Consider the following 24910-nt stretch of genomic DNA (forward strand, 5'->3'; position numbering starts at 1 on the left):
ACTATAAAATCTGATTTTTTTTTACAGATTAAGACTTTTCTTTTAAGAAATACAATATGCGAATAAATAAATAATCCTTTTTTGAAATTAAATTCGATATTTACATAATAGAGACATATTTTTTTATTGTAGTATAGGGTAATACTCTCATAAGGAAATACTATAAAATGCAAAGGGTATTAAATATCACGAATTGTGTGATCTTTTGTGCACTGTAAAAAATGAATGTAAAGCCGGTATTATTAGCAACATAAACAACTGTTGCGTTATCCATTATAATGTTTGTCGTAATCTCCCATTAGTATGCAAATGGACATTATCTCTGACGGAAGCTTGCTGAACTTTGACCTCAGTTATAACAAAAAGCGAGGGTTTTTTGTTTGTAGCTATCAGTATAGTAAAACATGGACAGGTTTCTGATAATAGGATCGGTCCTCAGTGTTCTGACCGGAACAGCTATTGCCCTTTGTGAGTAGTTGTAAATTTATATTCTTTACTATCTTTTTTGTATATTTTCAACATTGAAAATATTCTCATCTCGAAATATAATTGAAAAAAACGTGTTAAATGAAAAAGGAGAATATTTGTCTGTATCTGACCGCATATTACTGTAATGCATTACTTTAAATAAGCTGTCGTTTCATCATGTTATGTTTAATTTGTTTCGGTCCAGAACATCACTGAAAGTGTTTCAACCGGACTAAAAGCAGAAAACAATGAATAGGATACCGGTTGTGTTGATTTGCTGTATAAAAATTTCAGACGAGATTAAGTACTTTTAAAACAACTTATAGCCGTATTATACATGTCAGTTATTTTTGACAAATAGTTGTCGTTAAAAAAAAATGGCCACACGGATTTCTGCATGTCGACAGTAAGACATATCCATACATTTCTAGCGTTCCGATGATTTTGTGGGATGCATAAATTCGCACCGACACCAGGTTAAACTTGAAATATTGAATCTAACATACTCACATGTATAGACTGTCAAGCGTCATGCAAGAACGGTCAGTAGGTCAGTTGCTCAAATAAACATGCTCTCGCGTTTAATTTACTAGTATATTATGACAATATTTTTTTTCAATAATGTTAAACTAAACGTGATAATAACTGTAAAGGGAAATGTAAATGTCCTTAACTGGAATTAATTTAGATTTTTGTTTTAATTAGTAAAACATCCTAAGTCATGGTCGGGATGGAGTGGTACGTATAAGTATATTAGCAATATTATTCGTTTTATGTTCAACTATTATACTCCAGCTGTTTATGTAAAATTGAACAAATAATGTTAGTTGTCTTATGGTGTGGAAATGGAATGTAGAATTAAAAAGGAACATATGTTTGAATAACTCAATAATTACAGAATACGTCTTTGATTGTAAATAGAATTTAAAAAAAAGAGGTGGCCGGAAGCTCTTCATCGGCCATTGTTTACTGATATATTTAGGAGTCTGTTATAGTTAGAAGTTTTAAAGGAATTGAGAACTTCATTTTCAAAAGGTTGGGGTAGTAATTTTTTACAATGCCTGCCATGGCAACTGACTATCCACATTTATCGCTTTTAATTAGAATGTCTACTAACATTGATATTATTTCCGTCACTTTTAAATCTATAACTGATATACTGTAACTCCCGCAACAATTTAATATTTAACTTACATTCGCTTATGGTTGTGGTTTCTTATCTATTTAAAGCATGCAAAAATATTTCTCCTGTCACACTGGACAGAGTGTGGTACGAAAAATTTATACGAAAATTGCTAAAATTGAATTGGCTTATCCAGGAAAATGAAACGATACTGCTAGATTTTGATTGGCTGTTCTGTAATTTTTAAAAGGTAAAGGCAATGCACTCGTCGTCCAAGGCAACAGAAGTATGTGATTTCTTTAATAATATATAAAAGAAAAATTCACTTTTCTCACAAAATTTCTTTTTTTTTTGTCTTATTTTTTTTATTCTGAAATGTATAAAAAGTTTACAAATGTTTGATTTGTAAGTTTGATGTCGGAACATGACATATACCGTTATGTTGATATGTGCAAAAGACTTGATCAACGATTCGCTGATTTATTTTAATGTAACATAAGGAGAATGTTTGTCATAGAGAAATATGTTTAACAACTCGTGAAAATTGGATATTACTTGATATCAACATGATCAACTTTAGTTATTTATCTTAACCCTCTTCCGCTATGCCGGAGGAACACATACATCCATATTCAAATTCATGCAAGCATTTGTTCATTTCTGTATCTCTTTCAAAAAAATTATCGAAGATTATACAATGTAATATTTTTCGTCAATGGGTCTCCAACGTAACGTCATAATGGCGTACCGTTTCATATCCAATGACGTCATAGTTGGGCATTTGCAGTCACAATCGTCGAGCTGTCGTATTTTCTGGCACATGAAATGCAACCATATTAAATTAGCGGCAGCAGGATGATTAAATAGTAATAACATACTCACCAAAAGCTTGTTTGTTTACATTTTGATATTAAATAACTTGAGTTGATATCAAGCGATATTCAATTTTAACTCGTTATGCAACTTATAAGTATCTCCGCCATAATTCAACCTTTAACTTACATTATCTCCACCACAATTGAATTTGTAACTTACATAATCTCCATCACAATTGAACCTATAACTTACATGTTATTATTCTCTCCGTCCAATTTTAATATATAAAACTTCCATTGTCCCTGCCGCAATTAAATTTTCAGTTTATATCATATCTGTCACATTGTAATATATGAATTACGTATTTTTTTTTCAAAATATGGTGGAGATAATATACTTTTGTAACTACTAAATTTCCATCATGAATTTCGTTCATTGAAATAAAATATGATACGGACGGTACACATGGTTTGAAAAATATAACCATATGAAATGATCTTAAATCTGGATAACAGTATGTCGTCACTTTTTAAATTTGATTATTCAATCTTCTTCCTTCTGTATTCTTCCGCTACGCCAGAAACATGTCTTTATCGCAGAGAAATCACAATGTACAACAGACCCTGTCATTTCTTTCAAAATCTGATTAATATGAACGCTTGATATTTGAGTATCGTGTCAGGAAGATAGTATGAATTTCAATTTATTTTCTCCTTATTACAAAATATTTTTCATTGACCAGAGTTTTGTTTAACGTTTTACATATAAATGGACAAATGTTGACGTTAAATGTTTTCAAAGGTTTGTAACGTGTTTTTCTCAATCAACCAACATGGCCACCATAGCTGAACTTTACATGCGGGTAAAATGCATTACTTGTTTAATAATTTGAAAACTATAATAGAAAGATAAGGTAAGACAAGGACAAAGTTGCTAACAATGTCCAATTCTTATATGACGTTATACACACGTTTGCGTGCATACCCGTGCTTAAATATATATAGTCTGTCAGCTTATCTGAAACATAATAATGTGTTCTAACCATACTTCCACGTCGTTAGCTTTTTCTAAATGAGTTACCCGAGGTGAATAGGTGTAAATAACATCATTAAACGTTTAGCTCTAAATGTGACGTACGAAGATACATATTTTATATGTTGTACGGGAAATTGCACGAATGTGAAAGTCGCCAAAACATTGAAGCATAAACAAACGATGATACAAAATTGTTGAAAACCACTGTTCTTAGATAAAAATAAGATCTTTTTAATTTGATCTGTACTCAAGTATTTCAACAAATGAACTCGATTTAGGTCTATCGTATTTATTTGTGATTGCATACACAAATACATGTTGGAAGCAATAAACATCCAACCTATTCTTTTAACTTGTTGTTTTATGTAAGAAAGATCTATTTCGTCTTTTTTGCAGAAACACACAGAATAGTTACATTTTCATAAACATTTCACTTCATCCTAATATGTCTTGTTCTATATAAGTATGTTATTGTAACTCGTTTAAGCATATAGCTACATTTAGTTTTCTCCGTCTTGTACGTCAATATAAATAGTGTGTTCAATAATAGGAACAGCAAATATTTGCCCTCAACCAGAGCGTATGACTTCATTAAAAAATAGTCTCTTACTGTGACATTAAAACAGAACTGAATTGGAAAAGTATGTATGGAAAAATACACGAGTGTGAAAATTGTCTCAGTGCCATTTTGAAATATGATTATTAGATATAAAGAAGATTAATTACTTCATTTCTGACAGAAACATACACAATAATTACATTTTCCTAATCTTGTGACTTGAACCTCACCTCGCCAGTTATGGTACATCGTATAAGCATGTCACTTACTCGGTTTTGTCTGCGTCTTGTACGTCAATATGTTTACCTGTAGTGTGTATTAATTACGGGAATGGCACATAGTTGCTTTGAACCAGAGAGCTTCGATCAAAACAAATTAGTCTGTGATAAGAATATAGATAATTTATGAGGGATTACATGTATATACATGTAGCTTGCTGTTCAGTGTGAGGCAAGGCTCCGTGTTGAAGGCCGTACATTGACCTATAATTGTTTACTTTTTACACATTGTGACTTGGATCGATAGTTGTCTCATTGGCACTCATACCACATCTTCTTATTTATATTAACCGCTGATTAGCCCTGTATTCCGATGTTTTGATGCCTCGCTATCGTTCGTTGTCACATATATTTAGCATAAAAAGAACAACCCCTGGTAAAATCAATATAAATCCAAACCTTGATCGATTATGTCTTAACTCTACCTACTTCCAATTTCCAACAAATCTATTAGATGACCCCTTATAACAGTTATTCACCTTAAGAATGTAGTAATGTGAAATAAAAAAAATCTAGAATTTAAGATTAATACTTTGAGTCAGATGAGCATTAGTAAAGGAACAAAATAAGTTAAAATTATTGATAGGTTATGGAACTCCTTTTTAATACCATTGATGTCATTATACAGTTTATATCAGGTCTAACCTCTCGCACAATCTCTCATGGAAACTGTTCTTACACAGTCTTTATATCAGTTCTCATAAAGCCTAATACACGGGAGCAGTTTTATCCTTGAACACTTTTGGACAGTTCTACCTACTATATCTAACAACTTAATGGCTAAAGTAGTTCTTTACAGCTCTATATGGTTGTATGTATCTATATATGTTTATGTGTATGGTTGTATGTACTAACTTAATTGTAATTTTCTTAATGTCTTAATTAATTGTTGATTTACTCGAAACACTAAGGTTTACAGCCTAAGGTATACACTGTCATAGTTTTATTTGGCACAACATTTTGGAATTTTCAGTTTTTAAATCTCTTCAACATCGTGTTTAATTTGACCTTCCAACTGTCTTGATTTGAGTGTTCTTGAATATTAATATCTTATGACAGGCACCCCAACACCAGCACCATGGTCTAGTTGGTCAGGAACTCCTACGCCGGCACCCTGGTCTAGTTGGTCAGGAACTCCAACGCCTGCCCCTTGGTCTAGTTGGTCAGGAACTCCAACGCCTACACCTTGGTCTAGTTGGTCAGGAACTTCAACACCAAAGCCATGGTCCGGATGGACAGGAACTCCAACACCATCGCCTTGGACAAGTTGGACGAAGACAACAACAACAACAACACCAAAGCCATGGTCCGGATGGACAGGAACTCCAACACCATCGCCTTGGACAAGTTGGACGAAGACAACAACAACACCAAAGCCTTGGTCCGGTTGGACAGGAACTCCAACACCATCGCCTTGGTCCAGTTGGACGAAAACAACACCAAAGCCTTGGAGTGCATGGTCAGGTAAACCATATATTAAAATAAGCTAAAACTCAAATAGAAAAACAAACAAATAGTGCTATAAATACGCGATATGTTGATTGCTTAAATATTTTTCGGGCTCTGTCAAGTTTGCACAGGCAATACATCTTCATAATAAATAAATTTAAAAATTAAATGAGAATTAATTGTAAAGTGAATTTGTATGCCCTTTAAAAACTTTAAATCACAACTGTTCAGATAAACAAAAATACTGACGTATCACAATTATACGGACTGCCTCTGTCGTAAGAAACGGCTAATTAGACCTGAAAGATCTGAAAAGACTGGACACAAATTTACTACAAATTTTTAAGTGTTTCAATCATGTTTTTGTGTGGCAGTTTCAGTTAAAATGAGATTCTAAGTTGGCCGTCTGTTAAGAATTGTTTAATATAATTTTAGAGTTTAAAAAACTGTTATTAACTTAACTTCCAAAACAGATATTATGAATATACGTCTATTTGACAGCAATCAAACGACACAACTAATTTGTATTACATCTTATTCGGGCTAGTTAATTAGTTAATCATTGTTAATCGCTTTTATGCAACGGTTGATTTTTGTTAATATAAGCAAACCTTTATCATACTAATGTCATTTCAGATCTAATTTTCATTGGAGCTGAACCTCGAAGTTACGCTATTTTTTCAAGGAGGATATTTAATAATATTTAAAAAATTTTCTTTGAAGGTATAATTTATCAAAATAACAAATTTAAATCTTGAATCTATAATATTACATTTATATTTCTATGTTGAGGAATGACAATTTAAATGGGGTAATGAGAATTCAGAAAATTGTTTTGATTAACGATACCAACTTTACTTCACCAGATGCGTATTTTGACAAGTATTCTTCAGTATTATTAAAAACCAAAACATTTTAAAGTCCAAATCTTAATACTCGACAAGTATACATTTCAATTATTAAACCTGTGTAGGGTTTTAAAGATAATCTCAATAATACGGTTTCCACTTACCCCAAACACCGTCAAACATCTATTTGTCCTGCATACAATGTAATAGCCATGCAGACATGAATTTCATGATAGATATTGCTATTAATACAAAACCAATACTGGATGATGCTCGCGCACAACGAAACATGCTCTATGTGTAATGCAAACGGAAAAACGTAAAATAATACAGTTTATTTTCCATCTATTAAGGGATACAGTTTTCACCACTTAATTGATGAACATAACACTGTATTAATATTGTGCGTCCGACGCGCTCTTCTGGATTTTGTTTTATTTTACTTAGTATTATATTCTTGTTAAGGTAAAGATATGTATAAAAATATTTCAGTGCTTGAGGTGCATTGTTTAGCAATAATTTATTATACATTATAATATTCATATGCTAAACAAGGTGTTTTTTCGATTTTCAGGATAATATATTTAAGAAGGAAAGCTGTCTTAATCTTCAAGCCACAAAGAAATATATGAAATAAAATGTCAAATTATGCTACATTTATGTCTTTTACTATCTCCTAGTATGTGATGTCTCCTGGACAATGTCTCATGAGAAAATGTCCCATTTAAAAAACACAGCCCTCTTTGTACAATCCTTATATAATGTACAAATCGCCGTTTGCAAATTTGAGAATACCATCAAAATGGTATATGTTGTAAAGTAAAAAAAGAAGATTAAGAAAGAGAAGCTGACATCTCCTGATAAAAACTGCTCTTGTCCGCTCCGTGATACTTTGTGAATATTTTTCATAAACCCAGACAAATTTTAGAGGCGCCAACTTTGCTTCGAAAATTTCTTCGATTCATTCATATGTCAGATAATGTCACCATTTGATTTTTGCGTCATCTTTCAATTTCAACCCAATAAGAAATTAAATGTTCTAATTGGAGTTTTGCACAATCAATTAGCTTGAAATAAGCCAAAATTATATTTCCATTACAATTTTTTTTGTGATTATATTTTGACATATCATTTCATTTGTGTCCGTGTCTTATTCTAAGCTGTCCTCATTAGTTCCAGGCGTGTTGGTGTCTTTGAAATTTTTATCTCTTCTTCTGTCACAGTTTTATGCTAGAATCTCATCTCTTCAGTACCATATACTTATCATAAATTGTTTATTCATCTATGTTCACGCCACTAGGCTCAATAAGCACAATTTTTCTAAAAATGTCCTGTACCAAGTCAGGAATATGGCAGTTGTTATCAGACAGTTCGTTTTTATGTATGTTGGCGTTTGCTTTTGTTCTAGTTCAGCTTTTGTTGTTGTTCCGTTGTTGTGTTCTTATAGTTGATGTGTTTCCCTCAGTTTTAGTTTGTTACCCGGATTTGTTTTGCTTAATCGAATTATGACTATTGAACAAAGTAAACTACTGTTGCCTTTATTAGTCAGTGTTGCTGTTTGTTTTTTTGTTTTTTTGTTTTTTTTTTCTCATTTATTACAATAAGTAGGAACTGTAACAATTATTTATCTGTATTTCTGTATGTTTACGGTGATTGTTTCTGTTATCTTTGCAATTGGTAATTTATGAGGACTGAATAAAGAGGACATTTATCTTTGAGACATATTCTCTTCAAACTGTATACAGAAGTTTTTTTTTTTTTTTGTATAACTTTTATTGGCCAATAGTCAAGCATATTGAGGAGGAGACCAAATTAAAACGTTATATAATACCAATGTTCTGCTAAGTCGGTCTTAAGAAATGAGGGTATGTTGGATATGGTCAGAAACTTATATTGCAGCAGAGCTTTAACAAACTCTCAATGAATGTTGCTATGGTTTTATTTACGTGAGGACAATGTGGTACTCTCCCGTCACGAGCATCAGATTTAACGAACCACCTCCGACCGCACGTGTTTACATGTTTACACATCCACCATATCCAAATGTGTTTCCTTCAGCATAAGTTTGATTGTCGCATGACCATATTTCTATACCCCATTCAACCCTTCGGCATGTGTACAGGAGAAACAGACATGAGATCGGCATAACATATTTGAAGGTTGTAAAAGACAAATAACGTGATCTGACATTTTCTTTTTCTTCTTTTCTTTTTCTATGTAGTGTGAAGATTAATTTTAAAACAGCTGGATTTGTCGGAAAATTGAAAATGCACGTTGCTAAATAAATGCTATAATGACTTATGCTTACCAATGCAATGCAAAGCACTGGATATTTTGTTTTATCTATTTTTTTATTTAAACAAGATTACAATCCTTAGTACAATAAATCCACTTAAGTGGTGAAAAGTGTATTATGTAAATGTAATTAAAGGAGAATAAACAACATCTTTTATTTTATTTATACGCTTTTCATATCACCCACAGCAATTATCGTTGAATGCGAACATACAGTATTCGTTTTGTATTATTTTGATAATGTTCAAAGAATTTTATGCCTGGAGGAGGAAGCATAGATGTTTGACGGTAGTTTTTTGGGTTTTTTTTTTTTTTTTTTTTTTTGTTTGCTTGCTTGGGAGGGTGGAGTGAAAACCGTATCAAAGTTTTCAAAATTGTTGGCAAAAATGGGAGCCTTTTGAAATATCGAATAAGAGCAAAAAGTAAGCGGTAGTACAGTTTAGTACTATGCAGTTTTACTGGGGAATTATATTAAGTTGCACAAAACTGTCTCAAATAATAATGGAAAAAATCATTGCGTGTGCCGTATTTTTCTGGCCGTGTAATATAAATGTTAAAGGTCTACATAATAAAGTAAACCAAATCAGACCAAAAGTAAACCTTAACAACGAATTAGAACTAAGCATATGGTGTAAATAAATTCACCGTTCAGGATCTGAAACATGCATGGTAGTCCTCTCTAGAACAGAACGTGCAATAAAACCCAAAGAATCCCGAAAAATACAACTTCAACAAATAAAGAGGGGATTGATCAATTAAATTAACTATAGTTCTTCAATTTCTGAGACAGTGAATTACAGTAAGTTTTTACGCCAACGGGCATCACATTAATATGTCTGTGTTTCATTTGATTTTTATTTACAAGTTGCGAGTTATGCATTTTTTACTTTTTTGCAGGTGGTGGAAACGGGAAGAAAAATAAGAGTAAGTGATTTAAACTTGAATCTGTGATAATGGGATTCTAGAAAAAAAATATCTAAAATTACTGAGTAATACATTACAGTTTCTAATAGTAATTAAGTCTAAATTTATTATTCCTAGAGCTTTCACAGAGGAATATTATAGCGTGGCACTCTATCAACATATAGTTAGGGAAACCAATATTAATAAAATACCTCCTTCTAAACGCACAATAAAATAGAATTAAGTGAAGTTTGTTATAATTACATATTGTACTAGCATAGAAAAATAATTCTGTATGACATGCATTTGTTCGTGCGTAATTGAAATATCTCTAATTTGTTTTGATGATTTTCCCCTGCTACAACGCAGGGCAGGAGATTAGCGATACCAGTACTGGGCGCTCGTTAAGCAACTGTCATGTAACGATCAGAGAGCGTGATACTCTCTCCATTACACTTAGCATAATATTTATCATCCCCATTCCAACCGAATGTGGCTGCATGTTTATTCATCCCGGAAAGCCAAATTAACGCTTTCGTTACCATCGGTTTAACGACTTGATAGGAGAGTCATATCGACCATTTCCATAATACCAAGTCAATTCTTGAGGTAAATCATGCAGTTTTTTTTTTTTTTCTTTTTTTTTTTTTTTTAATTTCATCATTTTGCCTCAGAGAAGCAAACAGTTCTGATTATCCGATATGAAAGAGTTGGGTACACGTAGGAATACATCGAAACAATATTACATATCAACAAATCGCTGTCTTAATGTACATTTCATTTATGATGCAATTTGCAACTAAAGGAATAAGAGCAAAAGATTAATTTTGAAATACTAATATACTATAAGTAAATCTCCGTTAAACCATAACTATAAACAAAATGTTTCTTTTTCTTTTCTTTTTAGAGCATAATGGAATGAGTAAGTATTGGAAGTTATTAACAATAGATAATGCATATAAATTACGCCAAAGCAATTCCGAAAACTCAGTGTTCTCATCGAAATTGTCCGACAGATTCATAAAATCGCAGCCGAACTGTTAAACTAATACAACATTTTATCTATCCATGGAAGTGAACAGTAAGAAACGGAAATGTTATTTCTACCATAACAGAAAGAGAATAAATACATATATTGCAATTCAATAAAAATGAGACACCAGCAAAGACCTATATTTAAATAGATCTATATATTACTCCATCAGATAAGGGAGAAAAATTATAAATAGTTGTGGTTCCTGATCCGATGGTGACATTCGTGTTCTTCACAAGCTACAAGTCATATTAATTACGTAAAAAGGCTATATAGAAACTCGATCATTGCAATAAAATGAAAAACCTAGAATTCATTGCGAGAATGTGTATCTTTAATGAAAGAAATAACTCCAATAAAACAAACGTAGACTCTTGATTTCCGATTACATAACCAGAGTTTCCTCAAATATTTTCATAAAATACGTCCAATACTAGCAGTTTGAAAAATATGAAACGTTGAAAACTTAACAACAAATTGCGTAAACTTTAGTGTACGTCTTTACCGTAAAGCGAAATAGTGAGAAAGTTGTAATACCACTGTTATATTGTTACGCTGATATAAAACAAAACAGAATTGTGTTTTCACGTGCCATCTGATAATAATAAGTACCTGTTTTTTAGATTCATATTCATAATATTCGATAGAATAAACTCTAATTTTACTTAATTATTTTACTTCTTTATCGACAGATGGTGACGTATGCGAAGCTAATGCCGATGCAATATTCCTCTTTGACGATTCCTCAAGTATAAGTCATGACAATGTAAACAACTTCCAAATGATGAAAGAGTTTATGAAAAACATCGTCGACAAATTCGCGACAGTTGGTCCAGATGGAACACAGTTTGGTGCCGTCATGTTTTCTGATAGAGTTCAAGGTCATTTTGATCTAAAAGATTTCAGCACACATGCTGGCATTAAGCAGGGCATTCAGAGCATACAACCGTCGCATGGAGGAGCTACAGCAATTGGAAGTGGACTAAAGGTTTTACGTATTTAAAATGATATTATTCGTTATTTTGGTGTTATTAGGGGTGTACACAGTTATACATCGGTGTTTCACTGAGACGCAGCGAAATTCATACACCCTGAGGCGCAGCGGAATTGTACACCGGTGTTGACAGTAATATACAACCCTTATTACACCAAGATAACGAGTTTATTTCTTCAGAAGCGTTTCTTTACTCGTTTTTATACTAGGGTGCTACTTTGAAAAATTCTTATAAAGAACTTCATATACACATTTTTTTAACACCGATGTTGATTCACTTGATCAAGTATTACTTTTTATTTTTTCTATATTTTATTGGACTTTTGTAATAATTTATATTTTAATTTTAGTAATAAAACAAACATATTTTGGAAAGTTTCGCCAAATATTTTTTGATGGTATGTTGGTCATTTTTTTTTTTTTTTTTTTAATGTGGCAAATGTTTTATCAGTTAGAACTAATTAAGAACGTTATCTTGGAGTTATCAGGGGCGTACAAAATTTTACATGGTGATGGAAATTCATATACTCTACATCAAGATAAAGAAATTATTTCTCAGGAAGCGCTCTTTTACTCATTTTTATACTCGGATTAAAGATTAAACAAAACTATTGAAAAAAATCGACTACACGTTCAATAAAACCCAATTTTGCTGCACGATGTCAAATATGTTTATTATTTTTTGCAAAATTGTATACACGGTGTAAATAGTTAAGCTGGGGTAGGCTGGTTTTTACACCCATGTAATTAACCTATCAGATTAATTAAATTGTTCCTACATTATAAATAAGTATTTGTATTTATTTATCTAAATACTTGCGACGTAATGAGTAGGAGAAATAATTATGCACGCGATATAACATTTCTTCTATTTCAAATTTATATAATTTTAAAAAGTGCATTGGAATGCACATTTACGTGAACTTGTAATGTACCAAGACGCATCAATATATTGTATGGACTACGTGATTGCTTTTTTGATATATTGTTTATTTGACTTTCTTCTGTCAGTATTAGCATGATTAGGACAATGAGAAATTCTTATTTTATTGCCTGACCCTATAGAGATAAACGTAAAATGTGTGTCTCGATAAATTAGTCTAAACTGCCAATTAACCAAATTACCGTAAAAATACAGTCGTATGTCGAATCAAGTAACAAAATGTAATTAAAATGATTTGTTTGAAGTAAACCTGATCAATAAGTATTGTATTTAGTTCGCGATTAATTTCTGGAGTTAAATAAACATTTTTTTAAAACCACTTCAAACTAATTTACAGTATGTTAGAGACAACAGTTTCCTTTCTTCAAATGGCGGAGGAAGGCCAGATGTTCAGAAATTGGTTATTCTTCTTACTGATGGAAAAAATAATGCTGGTCTTGAAGTACCACAACAAGAAGCTGACAAACTGAAAAAAGACGGGGTAACTGTTGTAGCCATAGGAGTTGGTACTACGTTCGTCCTAGCTGAATTACAGCAAATTGCGTCTAAGGATGAATATGTGTTTACAACAGATTCATTTGAAAAGTTAAATAGTCTTCTAGATATGATTGTGAGAATAGCTTGTGAAGGTGAGAATTACATTCTTGTCAACTTATTTCCATAACTCCACTTCTAAGATACAGAGTACACCAAACAATTGATTTATCCCACAGGTAACCAACAATTGTACAAAAAAACTAATTGACGGATTGATTGTTGGTTGCTTAACGTCCAGTGTAAAATATTTGATATATGTCAAGGATAAGAACAAATTAAAAATAAATACAATGGGTTAGGTTATAGGGTTGACACTGGAAAGTGGGGGTATTTTGGATAGGGACAGAAATTTAAGTAACAGGCCACTTATGGAACCTTCAAAGAGTTGTTGCAGATTCTCTTTACAAGAGGTATCGGATTTAACATCCACATTCTGATCGGATGTGGCTGCGAATTAATACATCTCGCATACCTAAACGGACGCTCAACTTTGGCAAGGATCTTATTACAGGTCGGAAAAAGACCATGAGTGACCATGCTTTCATTTTCCTGTCACTCTTGGGTACACATAACCAAGACACACATACATGCTTCAGTTGTAAAATTTACAAATATCGACTCCTGGTTTATTCGATCAGTAAAATTAACATTACTATTGATTAATAAGTGTCTTTTTAAAAGAGATTGCATTATTGTAGAAAATAAATTGGAATCATAAAAGATCAAATACGGGATACATTTTTTTAAAGTATAAAAATAAACAAAAACAAACACGTAGTTGTTTACCTCCTTCTCCTCTAGTCCTTGATGTATAGTTTTTTTTTCATTGGCAATCATACCATTCCTCTAGATAGATATAAGAAGATCTGGTATGAGTGCCAATAAGATAACTCTCCATCCAACTCACAATTTATAAAAGTAAACAATTACAGGTCAAAGTACGGTCTTCAACACGAAGCCTTTGCTCACACCGAACAGCAAGCTATACAGGGCCCCAAAAATTACTAGTGTAAAACCATTCAAACGGGAAAACCAACGGTCTAATCTATAAAAAAACGAGAAACGAGAAACACTAGAGTTTGTATTTCTAAACTTCTAAACTTGTGGCCTCATTATTTGCGAGATCATCAGTTTCATACGTTTGTAAAGGTTTAGTGTTGTATTCCGCCAAATTGTAATAACCATGATAACAATGCACGAACAAAACTTTACCAGATGTTGATTTTTTTTTAAACGACAAACATTCGATAAATAATTTTGACATATATAGATATAAAAAGATGTGGTATGAGTGCCAATGAGACAACTCTCCGTTCAAGTCAAAATTTATAAAAGTAAACCATTATAGGTCAAAGTACGGTCTTCATCACGGAGCCTTGGCTCACACCGTACAGCAAGCTATAAAGGGCTCCAAAAATTAATAGTGGGAAACCATTCAAACGGGAAAACCAACGGTATAATCTAAAAACAAAACGAGAAACGAGAAACAGTAGAGTTTGTATTTCTAAACTTATGGCCTCATTCTTTTTGAGATCATCTGTTTCATACGCTTGTAAAAGTTTAATGATGTATTCCGCCAAATTGCAAGTGCAATGCACGAACAAAACTTTACAAGATATTGATTTTTTTTAAACGACAAACATTCGGTAGATAATTTTGACATATAATCTAGTTTTCAAAGTTTTAGTGTTAATAATCGAACAACGTCGAAACATTAACCGTCCAGTATCATGTTGAAAGTTACTTTTCTAGTATCTGTATTTACCCTCCTTAGTCGTTAATGACTAAGAAGAGGCGTAGTTATAATATTTAATTTTGTATTATAGATAAACAACTGTTTGTACCTTCAAAATGTAATTACACCCGAACGTTTTGGATGTGTACTTTATCTAACACAAAAGTTGCCAATTACGTGGACAACTGTCAACTTCATTCAGTAAAATGCATTATAGAAAGTTATCAAATATCCAAAATTTAGAGACATGTATAGATCAAGACATGACACTGCAGGTCATAAACATAATAATTATTGATTTTTTTTCTTACAGTTTGTGTGGCTGAACCAACACAAAAAGGTAGGTTATGTCCCTTGACATTTTAACTCCTCATTTTTATTTTGTTTATTTTAAAAATTAGATGCAAAACTTATTCTGATATGTGTACGACTTTAACCACCCTTTTACGTGAAATGTAGAATGCAATATAGTTATGAAAACATCTGGCTTTTTTTAATATTAAAGATGTTTTGTCCCTCGCCGCTCGCACCGTGAGAAACATAGAAAAGTCTACATTCCTCTGTCCGTCCATCAGCATCACTACACTAATCAGACCATTCGAGTAAAAAGCTTTTATTCTTTGTAGAAACATTTGCCATGTTATTATCTCGACCACACTATACCATCATTTTGATTGGACAATTTTTATGAGACTTTGACCATTGATTTACAATTGTGGCACAATGACACTGTGTGCACGCAACTCCTCCGAGACCGTTTTTGAACGTGTTCAAAAGTTTGAGCTGATATGAACTTGACCATTTATTTGATTTTAATACTGTAAATTCAGAAATTAGTTTCTTATTTGTCTTGATTTTTTTGTCATCATGTATTGATAAAGGCAACAGTAGTATACCGCTGTTCAAAAGTCATAAAATCGATTGAGAGAAAACAAATCCGTTCTACAAACTTAAACCGACGGAAACACATCAACTATAAGAGGAAAACAACGGAACAACAGAAACACTGAACTGCAACAAAAACAAACGCCAACATACCATCATTCTTAAATTCCTGCGTGCATTTACGGACTTGATGTTTTTGTTTTTACTTTTGTCACATTTGGACGTATTTTGAACACAAGAACTCTTACATTGTTCCGTAAAATCGAAAATAATTTTTTAAACTCAAATAAATTAAGGTAGGATTGATACAAGAAGCCTTGGTCGGTTTCTTATCTAAATAGTCAGTTGAACATGCTTCCTGTAATTGATTTTTGATTTTACAAAGATTATTTATACATTTCCCTAAATGCTCTTTATTGACAATAATTCGCTACTAGACACTTTTGCTAGCCTTTATCGCTTTACAATTAACGTGGGATTTAATCTTAGTGAATAACGTACCAATTGTTATTATTTTCAGGTGAAAAGGGAGATAAAGGTGACAAAGGTAAGTTTCATTTATTCTTTATCGTAGAAAATGACAGCTGAAGCAGAACACAATTTCAGTCCTATAACGATAAATCTTTTTCAAAGACATACGTTCTTCAATTACACGGGTGTCATTCGGTATATCGAGAAAAATGATCGTGAAAAAATAACTAAGGATGATTAAGCATTGCGATCGGATCGTGAAAGATCTGCTATCAGATTTTGAATGCAATTACGTGTAATTCTACTTCAAAATCTGTGAAAAATCTACTGTATTTTCAAAAGGTAAAACAAATCAGAAAAAAAAAATTATGTCTGTCAAAATGATTTAACTTCCTCAATAATACTGCGCACCAAGTTAAAGAAAAAATGCAGTACTTTTTTTAGAAAACACACAAGGCGACACACAATCCTATGCGAACCATTAAGAAAAAATCACGTTTTGCACTATAATTCCAATATGCCATGATATATTTGAAAATTAATTATTATTGTGTCAGATAGTCCAGTAAAATAAAAGTATGTAATTACTTGAAAAATTTCATATTATTTTTGAAAAGTATAATATTGTTGATTTTTAATCAAAAATGATCGTGAAAGATCATTTAACGCATTATTTGCGACAAGGCTTGACCAGACTTAATGATCAGAACATAGCATTTCTTTCGCCCATTGATATACTTGTAATTGGTTGAAGCGTGTATTTACTTACTAAGAACGTAAATTGATTTTTTTTTGTAATTTATATATACCCAAGGTAATAGACCTCCAGGGGAAAAGTAAATATCTTTGTATATACAAATATAATGCTAAATGCATCCACGAACAAATGAAGCGAGATGGGATCTTGTGGTCTTCCCATGAAAATATACTTATGTGTACGTTTTTGTTTTCGTAAGGGTTGGGTCATAGAAGATATATCATTTAATTTTACATACATGTGTATCGAAGATGTTCTTTTCATTAACAATACAAATTTTCAGTCTGATTGGGTCCAATTAATAGTCATGAACTAGATTTAACAGACACCACATATACCATGTATACAGCTTCCGCGGCCTCATTTTTAGACATATACCCCGAATGTGACTACAGTGGTCATCTCAATACCAGAGTCTTTGACAAGCGAGATAATTTTAATTTTGAAATTATAATTGTTCCTCACCTTGGCAGCGGTTTATCAACTTCATCAGCGTATGGAGTATACATTTCTCAATTAATACGATTTTCAGGACCTTGCAGCATTTTTTCAGAGTTTGTAAAATGTGTTCATTCCCTGAGCAAAATTAATGAGCCAGGATTTTGTGAAAGAACGTCTCGTCCTTTTTCTTAACAAAATCATTGGAAAGTATCAAGACCTAATTGATAAATATTCAGTGTCTACTTAACAAGTAATACAGGATGGTCCTGGGTTATATATTCTAGGTGCTGATTCTGTGTAGCATTTTATCTACTATACAGTTTTACCTTAAGTTGTCTTTGCACTAATATGTTCCATTTGATCGTATGCCTCTTGACGTGGTTCGGTATATGTGCATCCAGCTTTCAGATTTTGGCTGTTTGCGTTCCTTATGGGGGGGGGGGGGGGGTCCAGATAAGCGATTCGGACACATTAGGTTTTTGTTGTTTTCATTTTGTATACCCTTGTATTTATATTTTATCTTTTTTGTATTTTGTCGGGAAAGTGTATATGTCATTATGTAAGGAGCCCATTAAGTATCATGTAAATAAATATATTTTCGTTTGCCGGAGATTTAATCTGGTGTGCACTAGTTTGAAAAATCGTGCGTGCGACTTTTAAACTCCTTCGAACGACTTTAAAACTCATGCTCACGACTTTAAAACTAGTGCGAACGACTTTTAACCTCGTGCGCAAGACATTTAAAAACTGGTGCGCACAACTTTTAAAAATTGGTCGTGCGCACCATTTTTGAAAGTCATTTTGAAATTCGTGCGCGCCAGTTTGAAAGTCATGCGCACGAGCTATCAGTTAGAGCCTGAGCTGAAAATTTCAAAGTCTAGTGCGCGATTTTTCAAACTGGTGCGCAACAGATTAAATCTCCGTTAAACGAAAATATTTATATGTACATGACAATTAAGGGGTCCGGTATTATGCTTTACTATACTGACTGTACTTTCAAACTACAAACACGTTTTGTCTTTGTTTGATCTAATTGTAAGTGTGTGTGAACGTTTAATTCAGCTGTGTTGTATGTCTGTGTTGCATGTTAACACAATTTTGGCTGCTGGATCCCAGATTTGGCCACATTAAACAATTATGTATGTTTTGGTTGCTCACCTAATATACCGTAATATTACGGAACATTAAACATCTTTCGTAAGAGTGGGCGTTTGGTAGCTAGAAAACCAGATTTAACTCATAATTTTCTTAGGAAAATGCATTTGTCAAGTCAGGAAAATCACAGTTGTTTTCCTGCGGTTTTTTCAACAGTGTTTTTTTTTTCTAATTTGTAAAAAAAATCAACAAGGATCTTCTTTTACAGATATAACTGTGCATGAAAATTGGTGAAAATCAGAATAGACAATTTTGACTTCAAACGACATAACACTTATGCAGAACGGATAGACGGACTATTAATTATATATGTTATAAGAAAATAGTCGGTGTGGTATCATCAAATAATCAGATCCAATGGCATTGAAACATTATAGCCCTATTCACAAACAAGAGTGAAGCGGAATAAGTCATGCAAATCCAATCTTTTGATATACCAATTCCAAATATAAATTAACATTTGTTTAAGGAAAGATTTGATCGTTTACGTGGATTTTTTTTTTGCAATAACGAATAAACGGCAACATATCTTTCATAGTCCTTTTTCTTTTAAGAACTATTTTAAATAGTAATATTGACTGATATTTGTGAGAGAAAACAAGCTTATGAGTGAAAAATTTGAAAAAAATCATGTTTGTTTACATTTTTTATTTCTCTAAAATTTCGATGAGCAATCTGCCTTTTATAAAAACGTTGTACTTTTAAGACTTGATTGTTTTCTCGGATGATCATAATGTTATCCATTTTGACAGACAGTTTTATTTTTTTCAATATTTGTCATTATAATTGAATAAATTAGATTTTTTACTGACGTTGCATGTGCTTCTCGATAAGATTTCATTCACGATCCTTTACCAGATCTTTCACGATAAAATCGCAATACTTGACCACCGTTACTTATTCTTTCACGATCATTTTGCTCGATAAACCGAATGACAGCCGTGAATTATAATAACGATTCAAAACATGTACCACACTTTCAATCATTGACAAGATGTGAATGATTTCAACAGAGATAAAATTAAGATTCAACATAAAACAAACGAATATGTTATTAAGGAACGACTTTAATTCAGTGAAGTTCATGACAATTACATCTTAATGAGTGCATAATATTTTATATCATTCTCTTGAATTGAACAGTGAATTAATGGGAATTAATAAATAAAATAAAAAAGAACAGACACATTTCTTGATAATATGTGTAAAAAAATCATCAACGATACCTTATAGAGGCTTAAAATTTGGTTTGTCTGACGCGCTTGTTGTCAAAATATTATAGAAGCTTATAATTTGGTTCGTCTGACGCGCTTGTTTGCAATATATAATAGAGGCTTGTAATTTGATTCGTCCGACGAGCGTGTTGTCAACATATTATATATAAAGGCTTATAATTTGGTTCGTCCGACGAGCGTGTTTTCAACATATTATAGAGGCTTATAATTTGATTCGTCCGACGAGCATGTTGTCAACATATTATAGAGGCTTATAATTTGGTTCGTCCGACGTGCGTGTTGTCAACATAACACTCACTTACGGCGTTCGAATCAAAACAGATAGAATGCTGGATCAAATTCAGAAGAAAAGCAGCAGAGCAATAAAACCCAAAAATTCCAAAGGTTGAGGCAATGACTCCTTATGAAATCTGCTTGAAGGTAGAATATAATTTGTGTTTCGTATAATTCAACAGATAACAGTAATATTGACACTCAAAAGAAAAGTGACTAACTTTATGACATGAGAAAAGCAGAAAACGGAAGAATTCATGAGGATATAAAACGAAATTTCTTCATATTTATATTATTTTATTATATTTTAATATTCGTATTTTACAGGAGACAGAGGAGATAAAGGTATAAGTAGTTTTTTTCTAAGCTATAATATTTTTTCTATAACACATGCGATAGAATGCTTTATGTTGAACCGTTTCTTCGCGTATTTTCTACAAACAGCTGATTGATTCGCATGGTATGCTCTTAGTATATTTTCTAAATTAAGCAGACAAGTCAATATACCACACAACAACCAGTAAAATAACGTAGGATATTGTCATAACGATACACACCCTTTGATATAGGTTTCAATTCATTGACGATTGGAGGAAAAATACATTATCTGGAAATGAAAGTCAAGCCCGTTTAATTAGGCCCTTACAAATGACATCATATTTTTCAATATCGCCTGTTAATCCTAGTAATCACAATTTTCTATGTAGCTTCATGCATGTTAACATTTCTATTTTGTAATGCAGTTTATTTTTCCTTATCTGTGGATTATTGCATCCTTTTTCTTCAATATTGATACGTCTATAATGCAATAATCGTTTAGTGTTTTATGTTGTGTTTTGTGCACTGTTGTTTGTCTGTTGTTCCTTTTTTTAGCCATGGCGTTGTCAGTTTATTTTCGACTTATGAGATTGAATGTGCCTTTGGTATCTTTCGCCTCACTTTTATCGCTTATTAAATCGAAATTATGTTTTTCCTTTACCGTGGTGTCATGCTTGTTTTATTTTTTTAATTTTCAATATGTATATTGTCTTTAAATTTTTTTTTTTTTTTTTTCGTTGAGCCATTTACTATTTAGTGTTATTTGATATATTTTACTCTTTATATGAAAGAATCCAGTGTAGCTATAAAAGTAATTGATTGATGTGCAGATATCATGCACATTATACTGTAATATTCTTTCAAGTTAGAAAAAAATGTGTGAACATAAACATTTACTACAAAGAAATATTCGGTAAATCTGATTAAATTTGTTAAAATCAATATTTATAAGGAATCAAAAACAGAACCATAGTTACCTGCATTTGAAAAATATATTGAGTATATAATGGTGAGCATTACACACAAACAAAATCGTAATATTTTGTAGGTCCAAGGGGCGACAGAGGACCTACAGGATTGCAAGGTATGTGAATTGTAAAAACTGTATATTTGTGACTTGTGTTTAATATGTACCATTGATTATAGTTAAATATTTTATTGGGGACAAGACTGTTTCGATTTTGTCGTTCTAAAATACATTTGCGATAACAAATCCAGAATACTGTGTAAATAATAAATCAACTGCACACTGTTCATTTAAAAAAAACTAAAACAATTTAATTTCGTAAATAAATTAAATTAAACCGAAAAATGTCTTTCTGCAAGCGTAGTCTCAGATGCTTAATCATTGAAAACAATCAACGTAGGACAACGATCTCGAAATAGAAATGAACTCATTAGGTACCTTCGATGAACTAAGGTTTTTGGAGTTAATGCAAAAACGTTCCAAAGCATAAAATCAAAATGTCTTAATTTAAACAGTGCGTGATGTGTTCTGTCATTTTTGTTTCTTTTATTTGTTCAGTATTTCCAATGACTCGGTGTAAATTGGATAGGATATCACAGTTTAGTTTCAGATGTTGTACGAAATGTGTAAAATATTACTATGATTTGTTAAGCATACATTTTTTTTAAATTGTTGGGTTCATTGACAATTATACATAGTTTATATTGTTTATTTGTATATTCGAGTATATAAAACTCCAATTGGAAACAACGTGTAACTACTTTTCAGGTCCGATAGGAAATAAAGGACCAAGAGGTATGTAAAATATATCTTTTCAATTTTTGTCGTCAAGAGGGGCTCACGTTGAACAGCTGTATAACTTTAAAAAACATTATCACCTACAATTTTGGTGTAGCATATATGGTGGTCGTCGATTCGTTTGTCCTTGCTTTCGAGATAGCAAAAAAACGAATAACTCTGAAATGTCCAGCATATGAACTAAAAACCTGTTTTATCAACATCAATGGCGCAAACCTTAAGAGCTCAATCAATCAAAATTAAATAACATGAAGGTTTCATCAAAACAACATGTATGAAAGTTTGATAATATGGAAACATCAGCAACTTGTACCTATTTCGGCTAATGTTGGGACATGGTATATATTAGTTGTTTTCGTTGTTTGTTGTATCTTAAAAACGATAAAATCACTAAATGCAACCAAGGGATAGTTTTTAACCATAACTGATCATGGAAATTGTATAAGGCAAACATTAAGTGCTGTGAACACACTTCACAATTGACTTGTTTAGAAATGATTAATATTTGACCATTAATCGGTAATAGATACAAGGATTATAAGTATTATAGTCTGCATATATACACATAGAAAAACGTTCAGAACCCCTGATATATTGACTTGTAGTATGATTCCATGGATTTAATTTAAATGAAAATATTGATTTTAACACGTCCATTGTTCCATACAGCTGCGACAAGTATTTAAGATATTGGGGTATCGTGCACGTGAACCATACCTATCATGCAACTGTCCAGATTTAAAATTTGAGTATTTCGGTCCTGCGTTTTGAAAAATAAATGAATTCATTCTTTGTGAACATGGTACGAAGACGAATATTGGTCGCTCAAAGATGGCAAATTATCGGAATGCGGTCATCAGGGATGTCTTTTAAATTATTGGATGTCAAACGGACTATCACTATACAGTAGTCAGCCGGCTTATAAGAAAACACATCGAAACCAACTCCATGAAAGACTTGCCATGATCCGGTGGACCACCTGTAGCTTTGCGGCGTTAAGAAACGGCACTGCATCTCAAAATTAGACGCATGCTATTACCAGCTAGTCCTGTTCTAGAAAGACAATAGTTAACTGTTATAATGTATCAGATTGACGCATCCACTTGGTGCAAGACCTGTGTTTATGGATGACAACGCCAGGCCACATGGTTCAAGGGCCGTAACCGCCTACCTTCAAGGTGAAGCCGTGACTTCTCTTCCCTGGACAGTTATGAGCCCTGATTTGAATGTAATAGAACATGTTTGGGGTATGTTAGGTTGTCATCTACAGGCAGTCGAACCTCCCCTTTAAACTTATGTCAGTTGGAAGCACATAGTACCAGGAATGGCCACAGCTACCACAGCAGGAAATCCAACGACTAGCATAACTAAAATTTAATTTCCCCTAGCTGCACCTGGTCTCATCACATAAGGTTGATTCGACTTCAGCCCCATTTTGTAATTTGTGCTAAGACTTATGATGCATGCATTTGTGATTGCAGTTAGTATAATGGTTTTATATTTGATCTGAAATTGAAATATTTATATTTTATGTTTAATTGTGTTTTTATTTCTTACAGGAGATACCGGTTTGAATGGCGCTGACGGTTAGTATAAATATTTCTTGTCCTAAACGTTCACATATACAACAGACGCGTGATTCGTTTACAAAAGACGTGTCAGTGACGATCGAATCAAAACAATTAAAAATTTCTATAAAGTACGAAGTTAAAGAGCACTGAGCCCTCAAATTAAACAACATTACCAAATACAGCTACGTTAATCTATTTTTTGGGTAGAATCAACAATACTTTTAGCTGTTCAGGGTATCATTTTCATCTTTCAGGCGCAGATTTTTAACATAATATTTTGACATCTAATTCATTAGGAAAGTATGATCATATTCCTTACGTGCAGTAACAAACGTTTAATGATTGAATATTTCACATGATCGTACATACCTTTTGGATTTTATGGAAAGATGGTTACATTATGCCCCGACGCCATTAAAAACGATCACCGTCACTGGTTATATGACAAACAAAACACCAATACAATACCTTATTGTCTCTAACGATGGACTAAAAAATGTAACTTTCTTTCGGTCTACTGATGTTAATTTCTGTGTTGATGTATGTTATGTAATTGAAGTACATGTAATACCTTTGTTTTGAACTATATGCAATTTGCGATTTGATATATACTTAAAACTGGGTTTATGTTTTCATTGCAGGTGGGCCGGGTCCAATTGGTCCAACAGGTAAGAATAGAACTGTGTATTACAGTAGTTACCCGAGAAAAACTAAATAAAAAGTCTGTTCTTTATTATACAAAAAATACACTTACAATGAAAGGTTAAAACTAAGGATGTTACAAAAGTTATTTCAGCAATAAGGACTATTTTCAATAATATTAATCATGATTCAAAATCGAAATAACTACGCATGCAAACTGCAAAGTAAAAGAATAAAAACACATTAAAATCTCTGAAAATAATGGATTGATTGCAACGGTGGTTGTGTGTTAACCGTTAATGGAGTGATTCGTTATTTTAGGTGAAAGAGGACCAACAGGATTTAGAGGCAACCGTGGTAAGTAAATCTCTGTATATAGAA

General features: G+C 32.4%; 2 protein-coding genes across 2 annotated transcripts in view; both read left to right on the plus strand.

Moving 5' to 3' along the window:
- Window positions 1-363: 363 nt before the first annotated feature.
- Window positions 364-7216, plus strand: LOC127721922 (foot protein 1 variant 1-like). Its single transcript, XM_052228735.1, has 4 exons — window positions 364-468; window positions 1174-1206; window positions 5339-5743; window positions 7151-7216. Exons 1-4 carry the CDS (start codon window positions 405-407, stop codon window positions 7153-7155), a joined length of 507 nt encoding a protein of 168 aa, XP_052084695.1. The 5' UTR covers window positions 364-404; the 3' UTR covers window positions 7156-7216.
- A 4289-nt stretch (window positions 7217-11505) lies between these two features.
- The window catches only part of LOC127721927 (collagen alpha-6(VI) chain-like), a 31320-nt gene continuing 17915 nt past the window's right edge, over window positions 11506-24910 (plus strand). The window contains exons 1-10 of the mRNA XM_052228741.1: window positions 11506-11795; window positions 13082-13373; window positions 15330-15356; window positions 16422-16448; window positions 20561-20578; window positions 21600-21635; window positions 22287-22313; window positions 23876-23902; window positions 24529-24555; window positions 24851-24886. Coding sequence (XP_052084701.1) covers window positions 11589-11795; window positions 13082-13373; window positions 15330-15356; window positions 16422-16448; window positions 20561-20578; window positions 21600-21635; window positions 22287-22313; window positions 23876-23902; window positions 24529-24555; window positions 24851-24886 — 724 coding nt within the window. The 5' untranslated portion in view covers window positions 11506-11588. The remainder of the gene's footprint in view (window positions 11796-13081; window positions 13374-15329; window positions 15357-16421; window positions 16449-20560; window positions 20579-21599; window positions 21636-22286; window positions 22314-23875; window positions 23903-24528; window positions 24556-24850; window positions 24887-24910) is intronic.

This window comes from Mytilus californianus, unplaced genomic scaffold, assembly GCF_021869535.1.
Source record: "Mytilus californianus isolate M0D057914Y unplaced genomic scaffold, xbMytCali1.0.p SCAF_12, whole genome shotgun sequence".
Lineage (NCBI taxonomy): Eukaryota > Metazoa > Mollusca > Bivalvia > Mytilida > Mytilidae > Mytilus > Mytilus californianus.

Bases quoted from the DNA above. Each gene is read 5' to 3' on its own strand.
- LOC127721922 (XM_052228735.1), top strand. From the start codon at position 405: ATGGACAGGTTTCTGATAATAGGATCGGTCCTCAGTGTTCTGACCGGA. The intron at 469-1,173 runs GTGAGTAGTTGT...TGTTTTAATTAG, and splicing joins CGGAACAGCTATTGCCCTTT to TAAAACATCCTAAGTCATGG. The intron at 1,207-5,338 runs GTACGTATAAGT...ATCTTATGACAG, and splicing joins GTCATGGTCGGGATGGAGTG to GCACCCCAACACCAGCACCA.